The following is a 14,959-nucleotide window of genomic DNA, read 5'->3' as shown; positions in this document are numbered from 1 at the left end:
AAATTTGCATAGTGAAATATACAGACCCCAAGTTGTTGTTTTTTTTAATTTTTCAATGTTTATTTATTTTTGAGAGAGGCAGAACACGAGCTGGGGAGGAGCAGAGAGAGGAAGACACAGAATCCAAAGCAGGCTCCAGGCTCTGAGCTGTCAGCACAAAGCCTGATGCAGGTTTTGAACTCACAAACCGTGAGATCATGACCTGAGACAAAGTCAGACACTTAAACCAAGCCACCCAGGTACCCCCAGACCTCAAGTTTTGACAAATGCACACATCTATGTAACCCATACCCCTCAAGATACATATAACATATTCATCACCGCCCAGAAAACTCTTCCCACCCCTCCATCAATCGTTTATCCCAGAAACAATCACTGATCTAATTTCTAGCACTTTAGATAATTTTGCCTATTCTAGATTTCATAGAAGTGGAACCATATAGTAAGAACCATTTTGGGTCTCTGGCTTCTTTCTTTCAACATAATATTTTTGACATTTAACCATGTCGTTTCCACTATGAAAAATTCATTCCTTTTTATTGCTGAATTTCCATTGTATGGATATACTGCTGGGTTGTTGTTGTTTTTACATTTTACTTATTTTTGAGAGAGAGCGAGCGAGTAGGGGAGGGGCAGAGAGAGAGGGAGACACAGATTCAGAAACAAGTCCAGGGTCTGAGCTGTCAGCATGGAGTCCGACACAGGGCTCGAACCCACAAACCAAGAGATCATGACCTGAGGCTTAACTAGGAGCCACCCAGGCACCCCCTGTATCATTTCTTATCCATTCTCCTGCTGATGGGTACCTGGAATGCCCCCCAGTCTGGGGCTATTAGCTATGATTGTTTTTAATAAAAAAAAATCAAGACTGTACTCCATTCATACGAAATAATAGCAGTATCTACATCATACTAAAATCGTTCAATTTTTTTAATGTTTTTTAAAATGTTTATTTTTGAGACAGGGAGAGAGACAGAGTGCAAGTTGGGTTGGGCAGAGAGAGATGGGGACACAGAATCTGAAGCAGGCCCCAGGCTCTGAGCCGTCAGCACAGAACCTGACACGGGCTCGAACTGCGAGATCATGACCTGAGCTGAAGTCGGACATTTAACCGACTGAGCCACTCAGGTGCCCCCTAAAATAGTTCAATTTATTAAAGAAACTATTAAAGATGATGTACAAGTAGTAGATGCTTAAATGAAATATTAATGAGATAAAGCATAATTGTAGGTCCTTAATTTCTTCTAACTGTAGTTATCTGAGCGTTTTCTTTCCATCTCCCTGTTTTTAGAGGTTGGAGGGTTGTCTCTATGTGACTAAGGCACTACTGATCCCTTCCATCCTAGTAATACAATCGTACTGAACACACTTGATACGACAATGGAGAGTTGTCAGCAGTGCTGATAGATTGGTGTTGGTCTCACTCCTTGGGTTCAATGGCACATCTGAATTGATAAAGCTATTGTCATGGTTCAAAGATATAGTTGCACGTGGTCTAACATCAGGGCGAAGTGGAAGTAGAGAAGCCATCATTTTCAATGAGCCTGAGCCACCACTATATTCCAATGAAAGGGTTTTGTTGTTCTGTTCATTTGTAACTTTACTTCTCATCACTCATTCAAACAAAGCAGTTAGAAGTGGCTGAGAGAGTAGAGGAAATACAGGGCTCCTTCCCTAGCAGAGCCCTAGAGATATTTGGGGAACTAAGAGCAGGACTCTGCTCTACATTTCAGGGAGGTGGAAGGACTCTAGCAGCATGATGGTAAGCCAGAGAGCACAGCATCAAGGAGATGCCCATGGCCCAGGTCTAGGAGCAGCAGAACAGTCTCCACGCCCTCACACAGGGATCAAGACAGAGCCATGCTGAAGGAATGGCTAGGACAAGAGCAAAGGCTGTCTGTGTGGACCAGCCACCGAAGACTAGATAAGACAGGAAGACTCCCTGGGTAACTGCAGGAACAGATGACTTGGAGACCAGAGGGACATCCTCAGACCACCCCTGCTTCTGCACTAATAAGTCCTCGGAAACGTGGTCACAACCTCAGAAAAATGGGAGAGGGCTAGCCAATGGCAACTGAAATGAAGTTTTAGCCACTGGGAAAAGGAGGACAATAAAAAGAAATTAAGTTGGGTTATGAAACAACAGGAAAGTTTTACTCCTCTGGCGCCCAAGTCTGTGGCCAGAATTCATAACTGCTACACTTGTGTAAACATAAACAATTTCTGGAAGGATTGGCAAAAACCGTTAGCAGTTGCTGCCTCTGTTAGAAGTGAATACAGAGGTGTAGTGTGGGAGGAAGACTTATTTTTAATTGTTTTTATTTATTTTTTAATAAGTTTTTTAAATTTACATCCAAGCTAGTTAGCATTTAGTGCAACAATGATTTCAAAAGTAGATTACTTAATGCTCCTTACCCATTTAGCCCATCCCCCCTCCCATAACCCCTCCAGTAACCCTCTGTTTGTTTTCCATATTTAAAAGTCTCTTATGTTTTTGTCCCCCTCCCTGTTTTTATATTACTTTTGCTTCCCTTCCCTTATGTTCATCTGTTTTGTATCTTAAAGTCCTCTTATGAGTGAAGTCATATGATAATTGTCTTTCTCTGACTAATTTCGCTTAGCATGAAACCCTCTAGTTCCAACCACATAGTTGCAAATGGTAAGATTTCATTCTTTTTGATTGCTGAGTAATACTCCATTGTATGTATGTATGTATGTGTATATATATGTACATATATACACATATGTGTATATATGTATATATGTGTATATATGTACGTATATACACATATGTGTAATATGTGTATATATGTATATATATGTGTATATATATATACATATATATCACATCTTATATACCACATCTTCTTTATCCATTCATCAGTCTAGATGGACATTTGGGCTCTTTCCATACTTTGACTATTGTTGATAGTGCTACTATAAACATTGGGGTGCATACGTCCCTTTGAAAGAGCACACCTGTATCCCTTGGATAAATACCTAGTAGTGCAATTTCTGGGTCGTAGGGTAGTTCTATTTTTAATTTTTTCAGGAATCTTCATACTGTTTTCCAGAGTGGCTGTACCAGCTTGCATTGCCAGCAGCAGTGCAAAGGAGATCCTCTTTCTCCACATCCTTGCTAACAACTATTGTTGCCTGACTTGTTGATTTTAGCCATTCTGACGGGTGTGAGGTGGTATCGCATTGTGGTTTGATTGTATTTCTCTGATGGTGAGTGATGTTGAGCATTGTTTCATGTGTCTGTTGGCCATCTGAATGTTTAATTTTAAATATTTTTTAATATTATTGGATTTTTGCCAAGTACATTTATTAATTTTGAAATGAAACTTAGTATTTAAACTAAGTAGACATGCAGGACATTCAGTATTGAATTCATATAAAAAAAGTTTCTTGGTTTCCCAACTGCTGTCCAACACTTGGAAGAGTAACTGGGCTGTTATGTTCATTCATAACAATAGTCATAGTGTTTTACGTTCCTTGTTTTTTATATACAGTAATTTGTACGTGAGATAATCAACATGAGTATCACAAATTACATGTAATAGAGTGAAAACAATTTATTAAATGAAGTTAATGGAAGCAAATAAGTTGTGAGTGACTAATTTTGAAACTGATCTCCCTCTCCATCATTGTACAGACATGACTAGTTTCTTAACTTTTTCTTAAGCTTGTCCTTAAAAATTATAAATTGAATAATGCACACGAGGACTTTCAAACCCCATGGAAGAAACATGCTTCTACATTCAGTACATTTTTCTCTCGTGGCAGATTATTTGGTGAGGTATGTAGGCACTGGACTTTGGTCAGAAGCAGCACAGAGGATACCCTGCTGTATGTATGTAATGGTGTGTGACAGAGACACAGAGTCATGGGCTTGGCAGCAAGGTTTTCTCCTTCCTACACTGTCACAGAGTTGCCTAAAGACTTCTAATTCTATGGGATGGAGAGAGTCAAAGACGAGACCATAAAGAACAAAACTCACAGTGCCAATACTGTTGTGAGAAACAGATTTCAGAGGAGTGAAAACTGCCTTTGTAAAGTTCCAAAATCAAGTAGAGCTTCATTACTGTACTGGACATACTTCACTGGGATGTCGATTTTGTTTGGTGCTGGTTTCTAACTGTAGGGAGTTTATGTCTATTTTTAAGGATTTTGAGACAGCTAATATCCTCTTTTCCCCACTTCTTTATGATTTCACTCTAATATATTTTCATTAGTATATGTTCCATATATTATATAATACAGATATATTTACTCTGATGTGTGTTTGTTTTTCATCCAAATGCAATGATGGAAGACTTGAGGACTTGGCTGAAGTCCTTCAATTGGTTGAAGATTTTAAAAATAATAATAATTTGGGGTCATAGCTGGGCTTAGAGGAGACAAGGAGAACAATGTACAAATATATCACAGAAGGAAGAAAGGGAAAGAGGGAGGAAGAGGAGAGAGAAGAAGGAAAGTAGGGGAAGAGAACAGGGGAGTTGGTAGAGAGAGAAAGGAGGAAAAGAGAAAAGTAGGGAAAGAGAGAGAAGAAGGGAAGGAACTAACTTGTACTGAGCACCTCCAATATCAGGCATGGTGCCAGACCTTTTCAGGGTAATCAAACTTTAAAACAATGGTGTAAGAACAGTATTCATCTCACTTTTTACTGACAAAGAAACAGGCTCATAGCCATAAAGGAAGCTTCTCACTTTTCTCAAGGTACCCAGCTGGCCAGTGGCAAGCTCAAGAGTCAAACTGGACTTGCCTGACCTCAGAACCTCTCCCGTCATTTTCCGCTCAACAAAGTCCTCTCTCAAATGATGAGAGGTTCATAGTTGGGGCTTTAACCTTAAAGAGGCTATGTGAAGGAGACTGTGGGCAATAAGGAATAAAGTAAAATTACTCTGAAGTATATTTGATAGAAAACAGAAGTACGTGGCTTTTTAAAGTTAATAAGCTTTTTTTTTAAGTGAGAAAAACCATAGGTTAAGTGAAAGGGACACAAAATCCATAACTTCAGTCAAGAAACCATATATCAGATCAGTCATGAAAATGGGTGAAGCAAAATCAATCATGTTTTATTGATTTCAAAAACAACAGAATTTGAACCCCATAAAAGTCACATTTTGTATCTGTCAAGAAAACTCACTGAAGACAATGAATTAGCTTGACAGAATGAACTTGCTTTGAAAGAAACAAATCATCTGATAACATCTATATTAATGGAATATAAAAACTCCAGTGTTAGGAGGAGTAGAGTTTTTCCTGGGCACAAGCAGTGCTTTGAGAGTTTCTTTGGCCTTTTCTTAATAAAGATTTCCAATTTGATTTAAGAAATTTGTATTTAGGGTATGTTCACAGGGAAGTGAAATTTTATTGATAAATTATTTCTTTAGTGGCATATAAATTATGAGGCTTTATGACTCTGGCTAGTCTGATTTTTACTGTGTACTATCTAGATCTATATTTCTTTCTAGAAAAGGCACAAGAAGTTCCTCCATCTAGTGATTAAGCACCAGCACTCTCCATCTATATAACATCTTCAACGCTCAGATCAAGGGCCACTTTCTCCAAGAAAATCCCACCAGAGCCATCTTTCTTGTCCTGGAACTATAATACATATGTTATTTGTAGTCCCTCTATTACACTTATGAATTTCTATCTTGGATTATGAGGTTTTTAAAAAATATGCTCTTAGTATATTTTTAACTATTAGTATATTTAGTAACTCTAAGCTATTTGAGAGAAGGAATTATATCCCTTTTTAATTTACTGTATAAGTAAAATGATTATTGCCTAGTATTCTTTGAACAGTGAAAATTTAAAACAAAAACAGAAATGAGTATCGTTTCTGACATTTGAGGATGGAATTCCAGTCTGTTTTTAATTTTTAAATTTGAGTATAATTGGCACACAATGTTACGTTAATTTCAGGTGTACGACATAGTGGTGCAACTTCTCTATATGTTCTACTCCACTCAATACTAACATAACCACCATCTGCCACCATACATGCTGTTACAGGATCATTGACTATATTCCCTATGCTATGCTTTCATTCGCATTCCATACCTGGAAGCCTGCACATCCTCTACTCCCCGTCACCCATTTTGTTCATTCCCTTCCTCCCTCTGGAAACCATCAGTTTGTTCTCTATATTTACAGGTCTGATTTTGATTTTCATTTGTTTAGGATTTGTTTATTCATTTGTTTTGTTTCTTAGATTCTACATATGCGTGAAATCACATGGTACTTATCTTTCTCAATCTGACTTATTTCCCTTAGCATAATATCTTCTAGTTCCATCCAGGTTGTTGCAAATGGCCAGGTCTCATCCTTTTTTATGGCTGCACACTATTCCATTACACACACACACACACACACACACACACACACACCTTCCTTATCCCTTCACCTATTAATAGACACTTAGTTACTTCCATATCTTGTCTATTGTAAGTAATGCTGCAATAAGCATGGTGCATATATCTTTTTGAAGTAGTGTTTTCCATTTCCTTCTAGCCTTGAGCATTGTTTGGATTTTAGTTGCAACTTAAAAGTTTACATTAGAGTTTCAAATTTACCTTGAACTCTTGGTTGTATATATAAAAACATTTAATATTACAGAATGTCCACATTCAGATATTCGACACAGATTGATGATAGGTCTGGGTCGATTGACCTATTTCCCCAGTCAGCAAAAATACAACAAATTGCCAACAAATTCATGCATCCCCTTATGCATTCAACAAGGTTGTTTTTTTGTTGGTTTTTTTTTTTTTTTTTGGTTAACATTTATTCACCTTTGAGAGACAGAGAGGGACAGAGCACAAGCGGGGATGAGGGTCAGAAAGAGAGGGAGGCACAGAGTCTGAAGCAGGCTCCAAGCTCTGAGCTGTCACCATGGAGTCCAACGCGGGGCTTTAACCCACAAACCATGAGATCATGACCTGAGCCAAAGTAGGACACTTAACTGACTCAGTGACACAGGCTTCCCTCTATTTAACACGTTTTTAATGAATGGAATTGATTCATTATTTCTTTGCCCTCAAAAATCTCATGGAATTGAACCTAAGCTGCCTTCAGAGGAGAGACTAGAGTGTAAATAATGAGGTAGTCCAATGACTTAGATGGTATTTAGAAGTATGACTCAAATCTGTCATTTCAGATAAGTCATTTCCCTTCTTTTCCTCAGCATAAATGCAGTTATTAGACATCTTAAAGCATAATGTTTTCTATGTAGAGAACTTGTACAACTGATAAAAATATCTAAACATAAACCTGACTTTACCATGGCACTTAGATTCAGTTCTTACTGAAGTCAAGAAATAGACATCAATCAACATTAAGCCCAGGCTCCTAGTTGGACAACTCACAACTTTTACTGATCCCTTAGAGCTCAAAGAGCAATTTAATGCTATGTAACTGCTCCAAGGGAGCAATCAGCATCATGTTTGTTTTGCATTACACGAACAAACCAAAGTGAGGCATATTCCTGTAACTTACCATATATTTGGATTCAACTCTAGCTGGTAATTGGAGTCAAAGTCATCTCGTAGGATAACACTGTCACTATGTACTTCAGCTAAAAGAAAAATAAAGTATTTAGAAAAAAAATTACGCTAAACAATAGATTTAGCTACACAAAAGAGTCAAGTGCTGCCTTCTTGAGGAATGACAATATTTTATTATATTTATTTATTTTGGAATAACAATATTTTAAATTAAAACTGAATTTTAAATGAGCAGTTGATTATATATTTTGCCCCTAAACTACTAAGGGACAAGTGTAAAAGCTCTGCTATTCTGATACCTACAAGTTTGGAAACCATAGTCCCTAAAGAGAAACACTACCAAACTGTCACCAGGCAGAAGAGGCGGGAAGGCCAAGGTCAGTAGTAACCTACAAAGAGGGGTCACACAATACTTGTCTCTCATAGCTCAATACGCCCAGAAAGAGTCAGTATTAACTCGCTTTAATAGAAGCTGATGGAACATTCTGGCTATTCATTGTTAGCTAATGTTGTTATTTACTAACTCATTTTTTCATCTCTTTCCTACTATCCCTTTCCCCTGCCTTGTTTTCTTTCATTTCCCATATTCATTCATTTTTTTACTTAATGTGTTGCAAATTGTTAACATTTCCCTCCCTCAGAGCTGCATAGGAGAAATTATCTACATAAGTAAGTAAAAGCCCTAAAGAAAGTCATGTTAAATGTCAGGAGGCATACAAGGGAGCCACCCATAGTTTAAAATAAATTATCATTACACTTGAGATTGCATTAAATACCTATTTTTACGTACTTTGGGCGTACCAAGAGCAAAGAATGTTTTCATAAGCTATAGAATTTGTGCTATTTCCACTGAATAGAAGGTGGACAAGTAAAAAAAATTTCATGGTTCGTTTTTAAGACTGTGGGAGAAATGAAAATTCTTTCTACTCAAGTTGTAAAAAATGAATTTAGTGGTCAAAAACTCTCTCCTCCCATTCTCCTGGTTTGCTTGGGAAGTTTCTTTCGGCTCATATAAATTCTCCGGGCCTGTATGATTCTGTTTGAACTGGTTGATGCACGCTTTTTGGAAAAATCAAAATCACAGGACCTGATTAAAACAAAAATACCAGAAATGTGTATTTTTTTCAAGGGTGATATTTTGTTTTATTTTATCGTTTTGGCTCCCTTGAAAATAATTCACCAATCCAGTGGGTAATTAAAATCACTTCCAAATATCAGAAAGTGTACTTCCAAATTCTCTTTGGTGATACTGCCACCCATGGCCCTCTTCGCCCTCTTTATTCCAGGTGTGCCAGCAGGTAAGCACATAACGAAGTCTGGGAAACCAGCAAATCAGCATGTATGAAGAGCAATGGCTGCCCAAACTCAGAAGCCTTAGGCAGGACAACAGGGAGAATATGGATTTACACTGGGAGAACGCTGTGATGTATTCTGTGCATAGGAGTGATTTAATGATTCCTCTGAGCCATTAGATGCAGTGCCTGACATGCCTACAGGGTACAGCTCTCCCAAATACCTAACCTGGCAGAGACGCGGCTGGGCCACCGTGGGTCACCAGCCTGCCTCAGCTGCCAGAAGGCATGGTTCTAAGCGCTTGCTCACATCAGTACGGCAAAGAAGAGGAGCCCCAAGCTGCAGCATTACATAAAAGTAGAGTCTCTCAAGGAAGATGTTCCAAAGAGAAAAATAAATTAATTGGGTTTATAGGTTGAAAGGAAAAGCCCAAGAGACAAATAACTGACCCATCTGCAAGTCCCACCGCGAGAGACATCTGCAAAGGCTGGAGCCAGCCAGGATGATTTATTTTCATTCTTACTAAATAGTGTAGTGTCAGAAATTGCTTTTAAAATAAATCCTCACTAACACAAATGAGAAATTGAACTCTAAAGGCCATTTGTTTTCTAGAGGATATTTTACAGAGGCACGGGGATGCGTCCATGGTTATTTGTTCACGTGTTTACTTCTTTCCAAACACTATTATATCATTGACTATACGCTTTACAAACAGGAATTCATTCAATCCTCATAACAACCCTAGGAGGTAGGTACTATTATTTCCTCCATTTTACAGATGAGGAAATTGAGGCACAGAGACACTAAATAACTTACTCAAGGTACATGGCTAGCAAGTGGAGAAGGTAAGATAAACTCAGGTAGTGGTTCCAGAAACTGTACTCTTAGCCACTACAAACCTTGCCCTGCACGGCACTATGGAAAGATCATGAGAAGAATGAGCAAATTGTTATTTGAACAACCTCATTTTAATTTTTGAAGAAGTGACCAAACTCTTTCTCGTTTTACAACCCAGTACTAGTCTGAACTGCTATCTCAAATCTGAAATGACCTCCATGCTTCCATACTCCTAGCTCCTTGACCATCAACCGTATGCTCTACTATTTATGATGGGTAGGAGCTCTTGAGAAAATTTGGCATTAGAATTCTTGGTCAAAAGATCACACTCAACATGATCCCAAGGATGAATGTATTAACAGGTTCAAAAGTCCTTCCACTGGCCCCAACTGGGCACCATGATTGCCTCCTTGATGAGGTCCTGTGTTCGAGCATGATTTGAATCTGAGGCTGATTTCAGTGAATGATCAGTGAATCAGAGAGGGCAGGAAGTTTCCTCACTTCTATACCATATGCCCACATAGTCAGAGGAGTGAAACAGATCTAAGTACTAAGGTTAGTGACATTGGGGTCTTAAGCACTTACCTAGATGTGGGTGCATCGTGGTTTCTGTTGGAGCTGGACCAAGAGAGAAAAAGAGAAAGATGACTGATTAGCAACAAAATCAAAATCCGGTAATAATCAAATACAATTACAAAACTTATGTCACACTAAAGAAATTACATAGCTAGGACCTTTATGGGGGAATAAGAAAAATATGTCAATAAACATCTTTAAGTAAAATATCCTACTCTCTATTTAGTTATTCTATTTAAAAGTAATGCATTACTCCTAAACTGAAGAGTAAAACTGTTTACACTCAGGATAGTTGAGCGTATCCCTCAAATACATCAGCCTCAGGTATCCCCTGAAACACATAATAAAAATGTGACATGATAGTTAATGGTTATGTCAAAACTCTCTCTGAGCAGCCAGTACCTCTCAGGAGCTGTTCTGGGTGTTAGGGAAATAGAAAAAAGCACCACTCTTGCTCTCAAAGGAGCTTACCATCTGCTAACTAGAATATAGTGTAGTAAATGCTATGGCAGAGTGTTCAGAGGAGGCTGGAGTGAGATGAAGGACAAGGAAGGGATACTAATTCCAGGCTGAACAGTAAGAGGGCTGTCAGGAGAGGTTTTCCAGAGAAGATTTCTTTGCTAGGTTCTGAAAGATGAGCAGGAGGATGTAGGTGGTGGTAGGGGAGGGTGGAGCTGCTTCTTTCTGAAATAAAAGTGAAATAGCATAGAGAAGCAAAAAAGAAAGGCTTTTTGGGAGAACCGCAACAGTTTCAGCATGACTAGATGAAAGTGTAAGAGGAGAGAGCAAAAAAGGTGATGCTGCAAAGGAGAGAGAACAAGATCACAGAAGTGAATGCTGGAGAATTTAGACTTTACCATGAAAGCTTGACGATTTTCTGAGCATTTATGAGCAAAGGAGTGGATATTCAAAATATGCATTTTAAGAGAGGGCACTCCACAAATAAGGGACATAATACTGGAATAATTATATCTATGTCAAATAAAGTAAGTCATTAAAATTTATCTATTTTTGTTTTTTAAGTGTGGCTACTAGAATATTGAATATTAGACACGTGATTTGCATTATAATTCAACTGGGCAGTGCTGGACAACAACTAGGAGAGAGATCGGTGCTGGATATCTACTAAGAATCATCATCACACAGGAGGTGGGGGAGTCATGGAAGAAGACTATGCCACTCAGAGAGAATGTAGGGCATAAAAAAAGAAGTGAAATGAAGTGGTAAACACCCATTTAAGGGACTGGTAGAAGAGGAGCTAGCAAAGGAGACTGAGAAAGAGTTCACTTCATTATGGAAATAATGAAAAGAGAGTTTTAAGAGAAAAGAGGATTGAATGAAAGACCAAAATAATTCTAATAAATACGATATCTATTGAGAGCATCCTGTTATCATGGCACTATTAAGCAGAGTCTATAGATGAACCAAGGAAATTTGGCTTCAGAGGCCACACATGTAACTATTGTGCAGATTGTTCTTTCAAGAAAGTCTACTGCGAAGACAAGAGATGAAATTTTGCAGCATCTAATGAGGATTGAGTGCCACAGAAATTTTTTTGCTGTTGTTTGCTTTGTATGTTTTTGAAATGTTTTTATTTTATTTTTGAGAGAGAGAGAGAGACAGAGCATGAGTAGGGAAGGGCCAGAGAGAGAGAGGGAGACACAATCTGAAGCAGGCTCCAGGCTCTGAGCTGTCAGCCCAGAGCCTGATGAGGGGCTCGAACTCACAGACCATGAGATCATGACCTGAGTTGAAGTCAGATGCTTAACTGACTGAGCCACCCAGGTGCCTCACTTTATTTCTTAAGATATCATTAATTGTTGAACATGCCCAATATCAGCCATTTTACAAAAAGGGTTCTCTGTGTTCATGGAATAAATTGTGAAGAGGAGGAAATAACACTGATATCTATAAAATATTTAACTTCAATGAACACTGGGAAATAAGTTAGTTAAGTTAAATGTAAAATTTATGGCAACTATCAATTAAAAATACTTACTGGTCAGGACCATGGTTAAAGATGTATAACAACAAGATATCTGCAGAGACAGCACGACCTACTTGATTTTAAATGACTGATTATTAAGGCCTGGACCCGATGAAAAATTAAGTTATAAAATGCTTTACTCTACCTTAATCTAAGGAGTCTATCCAAACTGATATCTACCTTTCCTACATGATTTTGGTACATGGCATCTTATGCTGAACCACTCACAGCATAATCATTAGGAGACGGCAATTAGAAAAGACTCAGTGAATCAGAATCTCTGGGAATGGAGACTTAGAATTTACTTTTGTTTTGTTTCTGTTTTTGGGGGTAGAACAAGAAAGGAAGTTATTTCAGTAAGGCCAACACTGGGAAGACAGCTGACCAATGTCTCAAAGGCTGTTGCTAGAATTTGTATTTTTAAAAACTTTTCCTGCTGACTCTGATAAAAAGCCAAATTTAAAACCTAGTGGTCTCAATCATATATTGCAGCCTTTATTTTTATAGCATGCAGAACTATTTTCTGTATTAAGTTTCTATCTTTTCTCCCAAGAGGAAATAAGTTCCTCAAAGGCAGAAAATATGCCCACCCCACACACCAGCCTAAGCTGCTAATCAGTTCTCAATAAATACTGAATTAAACTGAGAGCTACTTCTTAACTGTAACATATTTTATGATATTTTGGAAAATGAATAATTGAAGATCCAAACCTTCGAAAATGTGCCAAAATATATTCATAACGTTGTCAGAAAGTCCTTTACTATAACAGCCTGGGTAGTTTAAACACCCAATAAGTATCCACCTGAATTTAATTTAATTCAACAAATTTAAATAGGTTTTAAATCACTAGTTAGGAAAACTCAATTCAATATTTTTAACAAAATCCACTGAGATGACTAAACATTATTTCCTCAGAAAGAGAAACATGGTGTGCATTAAACTTGATGGAAGAAAATGTACACATTTCCTTGAAAAATATTCATACATGTGTGGTGTAAATATGGTCCAAATGCTAGTAAAGTACTGGGCCTGGGAAGCTTATTTTAATCATCTCTCAGTAAGTGACTGTATCAATCTATTTTCTATGTAGTTTAACAAAATTTCTAAGCCTGTAGGAAGTTCAACTTCTGTTCCACATTTATTGGGAGTAAATGTACCACAGGAAAATTAGGATAAGTACCCTAAAGAAGTATAGTATAGTTTAACATTACTTATTACACTCCCACTTGGATACTACCTGCTTTGCCACATATTCCTAACATGGATGAATTATGTGAATCTGGCATAAAGGCCTTTACTCTTTCCTTTATTAAATATAAAACACATGCATTAGAGAGGTCCTAATTTGTCAGCCTTCCAAGTGCTTGCCCAGTACCACAACTTCAACTAAGTATGCTTTTCCTGCTCCTATGCCATTGAACTAGTTCTGACTCATTTTTTCTAGATTGCTTAAATGTTTTTATCTCAACATTCTTTTGGTCTATTACTGATTCTCTGCCTCCCCAAGGATCTTAGATTGTTCCCACCCTGCCACTCCCCCTTGGTCCAACTTCCCATCTCTTTTGACCCAAAATCACATGACAAACTCTAGCTACCACATAAAATTGCCAAATGGCTTATAGTGGGAAGTTTTGTTCTGAGAAAGAACAGAAATGTTCCTAAAGAGGTAGGCTTTGGCTTTGGAGAAAACAGGACAGAACATGTCTTTAACAGAAGTATAAAAGTCATCCCAGTTCCTTCCAGGTATCTCTCCAACAAGACAAGAACACCAGGTCAGACAATCAGTCACAGGTACATACAGGGGCGGATGTGCTGGAGAATGAATTAGAGACAGAGGACGACGGCTGGAATGGTTTTTTTACCCAAAGAAATCACTGAGGGGGACACTTAACAATATGGTCCTGATGAGGCTTCACTGGTGAACCCCATGAGACTACACATAAAGGCTGGACAGAAGTTTAAGCTATGAGAACTCACTTAACTATCCTAACATGAAACTGTTAACAAATTTGAATATTCCTAGATTCACAAAAGTGATTAGTTGTATACTGTATGCTGCAGAAAAAAATCACTTCTGAGAAAAATACCAAAGGTTTACTTTAGTTTATACAGACATGTGATTACTTATTAAATTATCTTCCCATAAATGTGGGGGCAATCCAGCTTAATATGAAGTTTCTACCAATAATTTGTAAACTCTTATAATCATGGAATGGTTAGAGGCCAAACTTTCAGTGGTGTTTCCTGGAATTAAAGTACAATGATCATGGGGTACCACATTCTGCAGTTGGATTTTATGGATCACTCCAAGGAGATCTATGAGCATTGGCAATGAATAAATAAACCCAATTTATAATTCCAAAAATTTACTAATTTGTTACTAATCCTAGGCAAGACAACACTATGTGTGTTAACATTTGTGTTAACATAGGATAAATGTGTAACTGAATTTGTGTTTCAGTGAACTTGATGTCATTCAAAATAATCAGACATCTCTGTAATCTTTACCCACAAATTTAATGTCATTTAGATCTACAAAGATTATAGAAACTACATCCTCTTTAAACTTGATCAAGTTCAAGTAATTGGACTGAATTGGAAATTGAACTTAAGTTGTATCTTGATAACATTAAGAGTATGCCAAATGTCATCAAAATGAATCAACTTAGTCAAAACCACAGATAAAATTTGAAATGTTAAACAGGCTACTTAAAATGAAGTTCCTACTTTGCTCAAAAGAACAAAGTA

General features: G+C 37.7%; 1 protein-coding gene across 2 annotated transcripts in view; it reads right to left on the bottom strand.

The window, feature by feature from the left end:
- RELN (reelin) overlaps positions 1–14,959 on the bottom strand; it is a 527,959-nt gene that overhangs the window by 271,319 nt on the left and 241,681 nt on the right. For both annotated transcript variants that reach the window (XM_077746923.1, XM_077746922.1), the window contains exons 5-6: positions 10,233–10,265; positions 7,510–7,588 (exon numbers count right to left, since the gene is read on the bottom strand). In XM_077746923.1, coding sequence (XP_077603049.1) covers positions 7,510–7,588; positions 10,233–10,265 — 112 coding nt within the window. The remainder of the gene's footprint in view (positions 1–7,509; positions 7,589–10,232; positions 10,266–14,959) is intronic.

The sequence above is a fragment of the Crocuta crocuta genome, unplaced genomic scaffold, assembly GCF_008692635.1.
Source record: "Crocuta crocuta isolate KB4526 unplaced genomic scaffold, BGI_CrCroc_1.0 scaffold396, whole genome shotgun sequence".
Classification (NCBI taxonomy): domain Eukaryota; kingdom Metazoa; phylum Chordata; class Mammalia; order Carnivora; family Hyaenidae; genus Crocuta; species Crocuta crocuta.
Note: the sequence above shows the minus strand (reverse complement) of the source record. Positions and strands in the feature narration are given on the sequence as shown.